Source organism: Papilio machaon, chromosome 1 (assembly GCF_912999745.1).
Source record: "Papilio machaon chromosome 1, ilPapMach1.1, whole genome shotgun sequence".
Lineage (NCBI taxonomy): Eukaryota > Metazoa > Arthropoda > Insecta > Lepidoptera > Papilionidae > Papilio > Papilio machaon.
The window spans coordinates 3,612,174-3,627,126 of NC_059986.1; the positions used below are offsets into that span (position 1 = coordinate 3,612,174).

Here is a 14,953-nt window from a genome sequence, read left to right on the forward strand (position 1 = left end):
TTTACCATTGGGGGAAAATCCTCAATGGGTCGATTGATCAGTCGATCGGCCCAACGGGAAAAACTCCGTTGCACGAACTTCAAGCTTACCTGTACTTTTGCGAAAGCGAATTCTATTTTACTAATTTTAATGTTATCAAAGTGTTTGTAAAAAAGTAAGCAGTTCATTTTTTAGTTATTGTTTGGATTAATTACGAAAATAAGCTTAATTTTTTAGTAATATACATATTACATATATACTATGTAGAGTATTTTTTAAAAATTTTAACCCTAATATTTTCGGTACGTATCTCCTGCCGGAAACCAAAATTATAACTAAATTTTTATTTGTCATCATACGTTTATAGTTAGAGTTCGGTAATGTTATATCATTCGATATTTACGATGGCACTCAGCATTGAGTATAATCGTAAATATCCTAAGTACAAATATTGTTCTAATAACAATAAACATAAAGCAATCTGACACACGATGTAACCCTTTCCCACCGCTCTAATTTTACTAATGCGCCCCTAACGCAGGGGGTCTCTAAAGTATTAAGTTAAACAAACTCTTTAAAACTTCAACACACGAATTTACTAATTATTAAACACAGTTAAATCATATACACCGTTATTTTTACATTCTATTCGGCTTGTATTTTTCTCGTATAATACAAAAACTATTAATTAAAAAAAATTCTTATGATTTTGTTGCAAAAAAAATAGAAATCCAGATTTTCTGCTCCTCTTCTGTTGTTATCTGGTTAATTCTGTGACTAAATATATAACATCTACTAAGGCACAAAAAATGACAAATAGGAAAAAAAAATACAGTAGAGCTACAGTACGACAAAGATCTTTTGACACTTTTGTATCTTTGAGAGGCTGTTATAATTTAGTCCCCTTCTCCGTTGATTAAAGGTAGGCAACGCATCTGCAATTGCGGACGTCTATGGGCAGTAGTCGCTTCACTATTACAGCGAATCAGGTGGTGGCTTTCTCGTTTGCCACCTTATGATATAAAAAATGTTTGACTTATGCCCAGCGGATCAGATAACTATGTCGGCCTATAATATTCATTAACATTGCGTCTTTTATTCATTTTATTTGTAAAACAACATTAAAATAAACGACATTACATCGACACGCGTCCTAAAAACTTTCAAAACTATCACAATCGAAATGGAGTCCGTTCACATGACGTCTGTTGTCACAATCGTAGCTAATTGCGCATAATGAGAGACGCAAAAGTGCAATATGTTTTTTTTTCTAGTTTATTATTTATGTGCCGCGAACGCCCCGACAATTCTGCCACCCTTCAGTGGCGGGTTGAAATAAAATTTAATGGTCCGTCGGAAACGATTTGAGTACGTACCAGCTTTGTAAAAGATTTTGTAATATCGGATTTCCGGACTCTAATAAAATATCTATTAGACTTTTAACAGTCCTCTAGAGACGTTAAGCATCAATTAATAATATCGTAAACCTTTACTTAGTGTCTCAATTAAAGTTAATTATGAAAACACAATTATGAAGTGTGTGAAATTAAGAAGTATACGTGCTTTGTTGGTGTAAATAATTAAAACAAAACCTCAAATAAAATGCCAGTACGGCTGGGGTGTAATTATTATTTGATTGAAAATAGCCCAAATATTTAAGTATAGATGCTACACGACGCAAAGAAAAATAGGAAAGTACAAACCCTAGTACCTATAACCTTTATTTTATTTTTGTTAATTTGATAATTACTATAATTGGGATTAATTTTTTGTATCGATTATAATAAATTACAAAATTGCGTAATGAAAATCAAAATGGCGCGTATTCGTCTTCCCACGGTCACAACGAGCATATTAGAAGGTTCAATTAATTAAACTGAGCAATCAAGGTGCGTTCCCACGTCATGATATCTGGCAATCACGCAACATCTTTATTCCTTTATTAGATTATTGAACACCCCCTTCCCAAGCACCCTATTGTTTTGGGGAGAGCGTGAAATAGTCTGACGTAATTACTTTTAAAAATGTATTACAAATTATCAATATACACATTGAATCAAAATGGACATTTTGTTGAAATAATTTCTTTCTAATAGGTAAATAGACACCATGGAAATAACGAGATCAAGATTTTCCGTTTCTCTCTGTTCTCATTTACTTTACCATATATTTAATAATTATTAATTTTATATACACAATCAATTAAATTATATAAAAAACCTGTTCTATAATTTTTTAAACACAATCCTTTTTTTCTTCATACTTTAGTAACAAAGAAAAAATGCGGAAAAGTTAAAACGATACGAAGTCAAATAAATAGTTCAAATTAGTTTAAATAAGTTCAAATAATGAAAGCAAATTATACGATTATAATATTTCACGCCGTCGCAGTAACAAAAGCTGAATGTATAGGACGTGTATCAATTTGTATAATTTCCATATAAATCAATTGTTTCCATTGAGATACCGCGAGTTGTTCACAGCGCGCCCATGTTTATGCAAAATATATTTTGTTAAATATTAAGAGTGGGATCATAAAAAAACTTTGAGTCTGATACATTTAAAATAATCATAACATTTTGTATAAAAGACGTAAAAAACATGGAGTTATAGTTCTATTTTCAGAAACATTTAAACTTTATGTACTTGCATATGTACTTTAAAATCTTTAGCATCTTTCCAAGATACAAAAGATCATCGAACGTTATGTACAGAATCCATTTGTGAATTTGTGTGATTGAAAAGATAGGCCATAATACACCAATGAGAAAAACCCTACCGACTTTTTGAAGCCGTTAATACAAAAAACTAAATAAAACTTACTCTTTATGAAATTTGGTATAGATGTAGAACATAGTCTGGGATAACACATAGACTACTTATTAAGTTTTTTTATTCATTCCGCGTCGACGGAGTCGCGGGCGACAGCTAATCTCTAATAAACTTGGTCAAAATACGAAGATTATAGATTTATAGATTATAGCAAAAAGTAATTCAAAGGTTTGAATTTGGAATACAAAAAAGTTTAGTAGCAGTGTGCAGTGTCGTGAGGCGCGCGGGGCGCGGGTGCGGCGTGGCTGTGCGTGGCGCTGCATGGCAAGCAGGCGGCGGGCGCGGCGGCGCGGAGGCCGGGCGGCGCACGCGCACCCGCATCGCGCCGATAACGGACGACAATAAATTAGCGACAAACACACGGCTTTTCACAACATAACTATTTAGATTGTCAGTTTTCACCTTGCCTTTTTATTTGCTATCAATTTCAAGGTACAATTTTTTTCTGCATACACTTATAATGTGTTGAACATTTTTAGAATACAATGGAAATATAAAATGAATCGATAAAGGAAAAACGCTGCTAATGGAAATTACCACACCGTTTAATAATAATGATATACTGTTTGGTTCAATATTTACAACTCAAATTTCTACTAATGGTAGAGTGGCACAGGCGCAGGGTCTATTTGCCGTCGCAAGAAAGAGATGGTTCGATCGTGCACATCTCTAACATGATAATGACATGGAATACGAGGGAGAAGTTTTTTCCTCTAATCAACCTAATGAAAGCAAAGCTAATGAAAAACAAAAGCAAAATCTTATATAAAACAAAAGCACTCCGACCATAACATAACGACACTTTACGCCATCCGTTATAAAATTGAACATTGTATAACAAATACACGTAATTCGAATTAAATATTTCAATAAAGCGCAAAAGAAAACGATCTCATTACAAAAGCCGCAAATAACTATAGATAACACCCGGCAAAGCTGATATTATATTCTACAAGTCACTGGGATTGCGCATTTCCCAACTGTGGGATTAGTTACAGTTGGATTGTGGGCCAGGTCCATCACCGACGTATTTGTTTGGTGACAGTTGTGCGGGGGCGTATTTGTTCGGCCGCTCCGAAATAGTTGTTTGATTAACTCTCTTTCATGTCGCTGTTCATCGGAACGCGATTGTCTGCGGATTTTGTTTAATTCGATGCTTTGTTTGAGCCAGTCGCGCGGAACGTAGGGCGGGGGACGGATTCAATCGAGATAGATATGGTGATTCGGGGACGGGTTATCTCACTTGTCAGGGACAGATCACGACCTGTGCTTGATGCGTGAATACTATCGGACGCTTGTCTAATACAACCAGGTATTGGCTGTTTGAATATGTAACTACATATCAATTTAAATTTAAAAAAAAAAGTCGTTAACTTAGTATTGAATTTATTCCCATTTAAAATTCTTACACAAAACATTTTAAAATAAAAACAAAGATTTAAACAGAAATTGTAGAAAGAATAAATTTCAATGCGATTAATTGCTAACAGCTTAAATCCTTTTTTTTTTACTTTCTTAAAGACAATAGGGTTTCAAATATAAAAGAAATAAATCAATTACATAAATTTATGTAAAACAAAGAAAAAGAACAAAGTTGTGTACATCTGGAAAAGATCGTCCAGAGTCGGCAGGCAGCAGGCAGCAGGCACGTGTCTACTTCGACTGTGAGAAAGTGTCCTCGAGCGCCATGTGTCGCTTTGATCCACTGTTTGCTAACGACTTAGCGCACTTCTCTACAATTTTACTGTTTATTTTTGTCCTCTCCCCTTCCCTCCTCTGGATAAAAAGAAATCAATTGAAGAAGTAAACAAAACCTGAAACAATAATTATTAAAGACGAAGCTTTTGAGTCACATTTATTTATTTTTAATTATATACGTACGTATACGTTCGTTCGTAAACGTTCGTTTGCTATACAACTGTTCCTGAAACAATGTAGAGGCACGGCCATGAAGCTACAGTAAGCTAACCCAAGTAGTGCTAAGTTTGGAGTTACTTGCTGCTGCTTAAAACAAAGTTACATTGTTGTAAATTATATTTAAACCTTTGTTGGTACCGTATTTAGTTTTTATCGCTTCCTAAAATGAGTTGACTTTATAAAGACAATTTTTAAATCACAAACAACACAGAGTATAAATTGGAATTTACAAGATTATTTTTCATATCTATTGACGTACCTCGTTCCTGATTCCTATGGTTGTAAGAAAGATAAAAGAATTGTATCTTTGGAATGAATTCTTTACCCTTCGGAGAAGAAAAAACTCACCCTATTTTCTTTAAAACATTAAAAAGGGCATACTAATACTTAAAAGTATTTCGTCTTGCACATTAGTAACTACATCACATCGCAATAGAATAATAGATTTAGCAAATTGAGAGGTTCCGGTGTGGCGGCATGGTTGCGAGCGAAAATTGTTGGCGCGGCGGAGTGGCAGCCGGGGCGTCAATTGATCACATAACAGGGGGCGACGGCCTACACCAATCGCAGACCAAAGTCCCAGCCTACATCACAACACAGGCGAAGCAAATAAACCAGCTAACAATACTAGTTACTACTAAGTGAGTCTCCACTGCCAAATGATAAGTTCAAAAACATATTGTTATCTTTGTCATACTCTATGAAAAATTAAAGACATCAATTTGTTATTGTACAGAATGTTATAACAGATTTTATTCACGATCACGTATACGAGCACGAAAGAAGGTGGAACAGATAATTTGTACGGAAAATGAAACCCTGCGAAAAAACACATTTAAAGATTCATATAACCAATTTCTTAATTATCTTTTTAACTATTTAGTGTAGGTAAAATGATACGTAAAAAGATTAAAAACTGGTTACTTCAGCATTTTAAAAATTGAATCCGATTTGACTTTGAATAGTTTTCAAACATGCGGCTCTTACATAAATGGTATTAGTCGTGGGATTATAATAATACCTCACAACAAATGTCGTGAAACTGAGTCCAAGCTGAACAAAACATTTAAACCTATTAGCGTGGAATTAAATATCTGAAGTCTGAATCAAAACAATACATATTTATTAAGGCATAACAGTGGATTTCCATTGACAATATACTTGTTAAAACATGTCATCCTTCTGGTTATCTTTGAAAAAAGCACATGAAGCATTCACTATTACGACAGAAATAAACTTAGGTAAACATCTTCAGAAATGGAAATCATCTAATGTGAGGTTGCCAACAGGACCCATCAAAGTGAAATATAAGATTTATATAAAAAAACAGTTTTGGTGATACATACATATGTAAGGGTAAAAAATACTCTTTTATAACCAAGTAGATGTCCATAATGTCAATCAACGGCTGTCAAAAGGTTAAAACACGTGTTCAACTAAACAGTCTCTATCTGTATTATTCGCTACCAATATATCTTTATAAACGAGTGAGGTTGCCTAAGAGATGAATGGATAACGTCTAAAGGACAGAAGGATGGATAGATTAAGAAGGTATTGACAACTAATGTGACTGATTTTTTGTAATAGTAGCTGTCAAATGAACACAAAGCCAGCCAATTTCGCTTAAAAGTTATGTGCAACAGCTACACGCCGCATGTAACAGTTAATAAAAATAATTTAAAAAATCACTCGATACATTTTCTTTAACTGCTTTCAAAGTTCATTGTTCAAATATACCATGATTCTTAAATTTTTAAATAAACAATTTGACTATCGTTAACTATATATTGTAGTGTAGGTACTTGTATATATGTAGGCCGAGTGGTAAGGGTGCGCGATGCGGGCGCCTCACACCGTTAGAAGCGCACGCGCACGCGTACCTACCGTGTGAATCCACTGCGAGATTCACAACGAATATTGATTTTCTACTAAAAACGTATACGTAACGTATTTCATACATCATACAAGTCACAAGTCATACATCGGATAATTATGTCATTGGACATAATAATTTCATGATTCTCATGATTGCTGCAGATTATGGTTGTATTTAATAAAGTGAGGATGATATGTTATGAAGGTATAAAGCAAACAGTCTTACTCGTCAGGCAAAATACGTTGGTCTTTTCAAATACCTTGGCGGCTCTTAACTTCTCGCGAATCGCTGTTCAGCACACAATGTTAGGTGTAGCGGGGCGTACAGGAATACTAGAGGCGTGCACTACACTGCGCGGCGATTAACATGGGCCGCCAACATATTTAAAAAATCCAATACCAGAAATGGGATCTTATTAATTACTAACAAATGGTAATAAAATTGTGAAGTTTAATTGTTAATACGATTTCACGTCGTCGGTATTCTAACTGGCACAAATTGCCGGTCTTGGAAATAGGAAAATTTATAAGTAAGTTGTAAAATTATTTTTCGAAATCTCTGTAAATGTATTATTTTTGTAACTACATAATCCTTGCCTTATCTCTGATGTAATCTGTTTGCGGTAAGTGTACGGATTAAAATGTCTTACATCGGCAACTGATTGAATCTTTACATTAAATTATTGACAAATAAATATGATTCCTATTTAATCATTTAATCTAGACTGACTTGTCCCTAACTTGGCGTTAAGATTGTAACAATTAAAAAATTTAGTCCGACAAAAAAAAACTGAAAATACATTTTAATGCGAATTAAGAGACGATAACTTCGCTGAAAAAATACCTGTCCCACCTTCCTGAAAATAAAAAATGCTCATAAACAACTGCTATTGGTCGGTTTGTACGAACTTCTGATTGGTTGGGAGGCGGCGTCGGACGTATGAGACGGGCTCATTGGCTCGTGGAGACACACCACCGTGCGCGAGTGGGGCGAAACATCCCCATGTTTATTTTTGTTGTTAAAGTCAGTGAGCTATGAGCCTTCGACGTGGGTAGATGTGTTTAACAAAAGACAAAGCGGATTCTATTTTAACTACGTATAAAAAGTGGTTGTGATATTGAACTTAGTGTTTTAAAGGACATTGTGATTGTGTTGCCTGTACCACTATATCGGAGATGGTGATCCTGTAAGTAATAATGTTACTCTTTCTCATTTATAGAAAGCTTAAGAAAAGTAGTTAAAGAAAAATAGTTTTTTTTAATAGACATATTGGCATTTCAATCAATCAATTTATAGGAAGGCATTTTGTTTTTAAGTTTCCCTAGTATACCTACATAATTAAATTTTTCATTATGTTTCTCTAATTTATTTAAGGCTAGGTGTTGCTCGTGACATCGTCAGTGTGTTATTAAAAAAGAAAATAGGCTATGTTATTCCCGCAATTTATACCTGTCTTTTATTAAATCTTACTAATATTATAAATGCGAATGTTTAGATGAATGATTGTTTTGAGGTATCTCCGGAATGGCTCAACTGATATGATGAAATTCGGCACTGATGTAAAACATTGTCTGGAGGGACACATTCCTATGTGATAAGTATCCTTAGGTACTTATTAAGTATTTTTTAATTCCGCGCGGATGGAGTCGCGAGCGACAGCTAGTTAATTGTTAAAACAAAATTATTTAATGAATTATTTAAACTTGGTTGAAATTACAGTTGATTAAATTTTAATTGAGTCTTTCACTCCGAAGTGTTAATACTCTTTCTGAATTGTTATCAAAACATTACCCGACAAACTTTTACCCCTTAGGTACACCTTAAGCTGCAAAAACGGTTAAAAAGCGATTAGGTATAGGTTACTACAATCTTTCATACCTATAAGTCCGTGAATATTACTTTCCTTTCAATCGTATCAAAATAATAAAACATAAAACTAAAAATTATTGAAATATAAACTTATGTAATTTAAGCGTACCTTAGTACGCTTAATAAGCGCTTACTTTAGTAAGCTTAAGCGTAGTTAAGTTACCCACAGCTCAAATAGTAGAAGGTCAAAACTAACTGACACACAAGTGACTAACCAAATAACACAACACGTACGTCATTGTGGTTTAATTCCGTGTCAAATATGTTAAAGTGGGCAAACAGAGGAGGGTTGTGGAAGGTGATGGAGGGACGCCAATTGAAGCTAATTGAGACTCGTTGGCCGCAGTGCTCCCGCCCCGCGCCTCCGACCCGCGCCCTTCGCCCTTCACACATGTTTAACCAAATAAAATAATTATGAATATGAAATGCTCTCCACATTCTACTGTATCTTGTGTAAAAGTAAATGTTAAAACATTTTCCGACAATTTTGTCTTCTAAAATTATAATCCGATAATCTTTTTTATTGCTGGATTACTTTCAAACGCGATATTACTGACGCGACACTTTCAATGTGATTTTAGTCATACTACCATAAATCATGGAATTTATCAATGGTTGGAACGGCATCAATAACGGTTTTAAGTGAAGAAATGTTAAACAGGATCATGTCTTGGAAAATCCGAAGATGTCCATTGAATGATGCTTAGATAGAAACAACATAAAATATTGATAAAAATGACAGATTAAAAATTCAAACCGTTTCAAAGAAATTAAAAGGAAACCTGTTCTTCACAAAACAAATCACCTTCAAAAATTATTTTTGTAAAAGAACTAACTTCAAAAACTTGATCCGATTTCAATAAATATCTAATGCTCACATTAAGCTAGAAAAATATATTCATAAAATTATTTGCCTTAAAACTAAAATATTTATTATTCTGTTAAACAATTTTCAAGTTCGGCGTCGTAACTCTGTATTATCTTATCGCTAAAATTCACCCCACCTCATGCGATCGCTTTTTACAAAGATATTTAACCAATTAAAGCGCGGCTGCCCCTTCTGGAGGCAATTTTGAAGCAATTGGCTCAATCAACCCGTCGAGGGGAACACCAAAACTTTCTTTACATCCATACATTCTGTTTCATCAACGTAACAACCAAGTCTGACCAAGTGTAAGATTAATAAATAAAATAATCGTTTTGAAGTGAATAGCCAATATGTTTCCTATATTTGATTGTAAATTGTTATTATTATAATATTATAGTTCGCAAATACCATGCAAATAACTTGCTTTGACACGAGCCTAATACCTACTTTGTTACTTTTTTTGCTCATTTTTGTGACTTGTACAATATTTTATACTAGTCAGCACTCGCTTTATAACTTATTCATATATTATAGATGTACTTTAAATTTTATTTAAATGATTTTCCTATTATCTGTATCGATTGTACATTTGGCATTATAATCTTCATTAAAACAAAAAAATTAACTATTAATACAGAAGCTTTTCAATAAGTGCTAGCTTAACTTACTTTCTTGCATTTATCCAAATATCCAAATGCTAATTGCGGGTATGTGACAGCGGCCGGTCGGAGATGTCAGAGGGCCAATCGGAGTGGGACATCAACGACGCGGTGGTGCCGCGTGTAAGCAGCTTCGACAGCTTCGGCGAGTGGTGCGACGGCCACGTGCGCCGCGTCTACCCGCCCGGCTGTGAAGAAGCGCGTCGGCACGCCTCCGGCTGGGCCATGCGGAACACCAACAACCACAACGTCCACATACTCAAGAAAAGCTGCCTTGGCGTGCTCGTGTGCTCTGCCAGATGTCGACTGCCTGATGGGTCGAGGGTGCATCTCAGACCAGCCATCTGTGATAAAGCACGGAAGAAACAACAAGGTATTTATTTATAGTCGACGCTTTAAATAGCAGAGCTTCGCCACTTTTTAAATAGTTTTCAAAATCTCAAGCTTAAAAAAATTCGCTTTTGAACAACACTAGCGACTTCGTCCGCGCGCAATATAAGAAAAATCTAGGAATAAATTGGCTTATTTACTCATTGATTATGTAGCTTTTTAATGGTAAACAATTTTCGAAATCGGTTCAGTAGTTTTTAAGTAAACTCGTTCGTCCAAAAAATACAAATCTCTCTTCCTTATAATAATAAGTATAAATTCACCAGAGGGTTTTCTATCGTTATGAGACGTAATATGTGAATTAACATCATAAGTCTGTGCCCCGATATTATCTTTAATTATATTCAACGCCAATTGCAGTTAATACTCATCTTTTATTATTCTAATAGGTAAACCGTGTCCAAACCGACTATGCAACGGCGGTCGTCTTGAGGTCCAGCCGTGCCGCGGCCACTGCGGGTACCCGGTGACGCACTTCTGGCGGCATACCGAGCACGCGATATTCTTCCAAGCGAAGGGCGCGCATGACCACCCCCGACCCGAAGCCAAAGGCGCGAGCGAGGTCCGGAGGTCCATCGGCGCGGGGAGACGAGTGCGAGGTCTGGCGCTGCTGCTAGCGCGAGAGGCGGCTATTGCCGACAAACTGCTCACAGGGAAACAAGAGAAACAGATGCCACAAAAGATTGTCACCACTACACATCTACAGCCGCCGCCGCTAATACCTGACAACCAAAGAGGTGAGGATGACTACTTGTCTTTGATATGGTTTTACTTGATGATATTACAATTTTGTATAGGCTTAGTGTAGTGTTCTTTTACGTAATTCACCAATAGTATATATTTCAATTTCCAACAGCTTTAACATGCGCGTGCGGTCCATTTGAATGCACCTGCCGATGGAGAGCAGAGGTGCCAGTCGATCCGTACGTCAACAACACATGGCCTGCGGAGCCCCAGGGCTACGCCACTTACCCCGCGCCCGCACCCCCTGCGCCTACGCTTCAGCAACAGAATTACGACACTTCCCTGCCCGCCGACGATATATTCCACCCGGAGGAAATCTTCCAACTAGACCAACCTATAAGGCTAGACTTTCCTATGGAAGAAACTACACTAGAATCACCTCCCACCTTCGCGGATCTTAACAACGACAACTCTAGACCGGAAGACGCGTACTGGTTGGACTGGCAGAGAGCAGCGGGTGGTTCGGAGTCGAGTGAGACGCCCTCGCCGGAACTTTTCGGCAACAGCTACCAGCATCCCGAGGCGTACTGTGAACAACAATCGTACCCACACCAAATGTACTACCCAGAAGAGGCGCAGTACTATCCTACTGAAAGCTGCCGGGAGTCCCCCGTCATGGATATGCAGGAGCAGCGCTTCTATAGATACGGTCAGGACTGCGCTCAGAACAACATGGAGATGCAGGCCTGGCAGTACTCAGACTGTGCCTTCGCGTCACACTTCGATGTCCAACACACGCAAGGAGTTAACAATTTTGGTGGTCTATTATAATGTTAGTAATAATAGACTAAAGCGCGTGGTGCAACGTGATAGAAGTCCTAAGGTCTGACCCAAGATAGATAAGCTTTTTGTTCCTGAACATCAATGTAAATAGAGTTATGTAAATTGTAAATATATAAATCATTGAATAATTGTACATTCCATAGGCTAAGTGTTTAGAGACTAGGTTTCAAAGAGGTTTGTCTCTACGTTGTGTTGTTGACAGGTGTTACTAGGTCAATGAAATAAAAAACAAGATTTTTTTACAAAATCGTCTATTTATTGTATATAAAAATTACATTAAAATTGTCAATTTTACATTTTTTATTTATTTCTAACGATAAAATTGGTCACTACAAAATAGTCTGTAAAGCGATCACACATAAAAAAATTATTATGCATTATATTGCAATCGCCTAGAACATTCCAAACGAACAAACAGAAAAAAACTCCACAAAATGAAATAACAAATGTTAATAGTAAATATAACAAGGTAATGGAGTTTAATTTAGTAATATAATAATAATATTAACTCCCTTCCGAGTATCATTTTCACATTCGAAAACTAAAAATGGAATAATTAATCTCCATTTTTAGTAAATTATAAAATAATAAACTAAACAATCTTAAATATATATAACAATATATGTGTGGTTTAGGTTTCACAAGCATGTTTAATAAAGTCATTGTTACAACCAAAACCTTACCTAAAGCGAGGGTTCTAACCGCTCTTACAACTTGTATGGATAAAATCTTTTTATAAACTAAACTTATCACTTTGTTTTTAGTACATCTAATTACTACTATAACGGATTACTTCTTACATCAACAAACAATTTTCCCCTTGTAAGGACGCTTGTCTTCGAACACATTTCGAGCCGAACGACGGAACAAGTTACATCTTAAAAGACATGTAACTCTTTTCATCAAACGGGACGATTTAAAGACATTAAGATTTTAAATGTTAAAAAGCTTACATTAAAAATTTCGTAGCCCGATTCGAAAACGTAATTAAAAATGCCTTTATTTACGTTCGTTGAATATTAAATGAAGGATCGAGTGCACAGCAATTATCACAGCAGTCGGCAAACCCCAACTATCTCCCAACACAGGGTACAACACTTCAGTAACTTACAGTCAGCGGTGAATAACTAAACTCAAAGAGAAGTAAAACAAAGTTACAAGTTCAAAATATGAATATGAAACTCTTCAAACGCTTTTATATAAATAAAAAAACACTTTTAAATCAGAAAGACTTTGTTAAACGAAAAAAAAAATCTGTGAAATTATTAATTATGAACAAATTGATTTCGAGTGCTTACATTTTCATTTATAAATCACTGACTGTTCAGTAACAGATGATAGCAATCCTGCGGGCGCCGTTACAATAAGGCCACAAACACATTATATAAAGCATTGCTTACGTCACGAGCTTAGCAACGCCAAGACGTGCAATTACAGAGACACGGTGATAAAAATACTTAACACCTAATAAACCCTATAAACCTAAAGTGCCAGAGTTGCTTTAAAGTGTCTAGAATTTTATATAACTGAAGCGAGATCGAACTATATAAGCGTCATTGTATCCTGCATAGTGTAAAGTTATAGCGTAACGCGCTCCGAGAACATCAAAGTACCAACCGTCGCCTACGCGGCGTAAACGTGTATTTAATGATGACGTTAAACTCAAAAGACAACGCGTCCTATTAATGTAATGACTTAGATATAAGATAAGATATCAAGCTATTTGACTTAATGGATAGAGAAAGTTTGAAAGAGTCATAATTATTTTTTTTTTCTCAAATACACTAAAATATTTAAACAAATCTAGTTAGCTAACTGTTAATTTTGTGCAATGTTTTAAACCGAGAGACTTACAAATCGATTTGACACACAAAAATAAATTTAATTAACAAATTAAAAAAAAAACACAACACAAAGTACACTAAAATATTAAATAAATGTAATATCCGTATAATAAAATATATAAAATAATTTCTCGAAGATTAAATAAAAATTTGTACTACTCAGAAATGGTTGACTTTAAAAAAATACTAATTCCTACCTAATTAGTCACAAAAGTTAAAGGATATTTTTTTTAAATTTAAATTATTAAGAAATAATTAAGTTTAAAATGTCGCAGTTTTAAACATTTTAAAATTTAGATTTGAAGAGATTAATAGTATTTAATTAACTGTAGGAAATTTTTTTAATTTTTGTTATGGCAATACCTAATTCTATTTAATTTGTATGATATACTTTTTTGTTACCTTCACTGTGGAAGACATTTCCTTGTCATATGTCAGCATTTAAAAACATTACAGATTGATAATATACGATATAATTTCACGCATTTCACAACTGCATAAGAAAATATTAACTTCATTATTAATATACAAAGTAAGTTAATTATTAAGAGATTGCTTTAAATGGAGCCATCCCTAGCGTATTACAAGCCCTTTATATAAATTAGTATAATTCATAATTATTAAAATATTCAACAGGCAATTGCTTCCAAAGATATCACTTCGATGGTAATCACTACCATAGATTAAAAAATAAAAACATCTCCACATAGTTCATAAACAAGACAAAACAATATGTCGCTGGGCCGCGCCATTTTTCATTCCCCTTGGAAAATGTGTTACCCTATAACTTTAAAAACCTTAAATCATTGCAAACTTCACATTAAAATATATAGTTTCTTTTTTTACACACTTTTTTTAAATTCAGCTTCATTTCTGTTCAATAAAGCATAGAGACGTGGCTATAGACAACGGTCACCAGTCAACTGGGAATTACGTCACAAGATGGCGTTATCATCACATTTCGATTCATTTCAATCACAAACACCGAATAACACTTCCATATTGTTAAGTGAAACTTGATGTGAAAGTACACCTCGAAGACACCTTTTTACATAATTATTGCTTACTGGAAAATATAACAGTCTCATGCGTTATTATACTAAATAAAATTCACCGCATGATGTCGAGAAATTGGATGGAAATTATATTCCCAAGTATGGCAACACAGTCTTCTAAGATTGAAGCCGTTTTT

The 14,953-nt window shown here is 35.0% G+C and overlaps 1 protein-coding gene across 1 annotated transcript; it reads left to right on the plus strand.

Moving 5' to 3' along the window:
• Positions 1 to 7,646: 7,646 nt before the first annotated feature.
• LOC106714242 (transcription factor glial cells missing 2) lies at positions 7,647 to 11,962 on the plus strand. The gene is made up of 4 exons (XM_014507225.2): positions 7,647 to 7,790; positions 10,060 to 10,373; positions 10,780 to 11,127; positions 11,247 to 11,962. Exons 1-4 carry the CDS (start codon positions 7,780 to 7,782, stop codon positions 11,903 to 11,905), a joined length of 1,332 nt encoding a protein of 443 aa, XP_014362711.2. The 5' UTR covers positions 7,647 to 7,779; the 3' UTR covers positions 11,906 to 11,962.
• The last annotated feature ends 2,991 nt before the right edge of the window (positions 11,963 to 14,953 follow it).

Bases quoted from the DNA above. Each gene is read 5' to 3' on its own strand.
- LOC106714242 (XM_014507225.2), top strand. The intron at 10,374-10,779 runs GTATTTATTTAT...TTATTCTAATAG, and splicing joins AGCACGGAAGAAACAACAAG to GTAAACCGTGTCCAAACCGA. The intron at 11,128-11,246 runs GTGAGGATGACT...AATTTCCAACAG, and splicing joins AATACCTGACAACCAAAGAG to CTTTAACATGCGCGTGCGGT.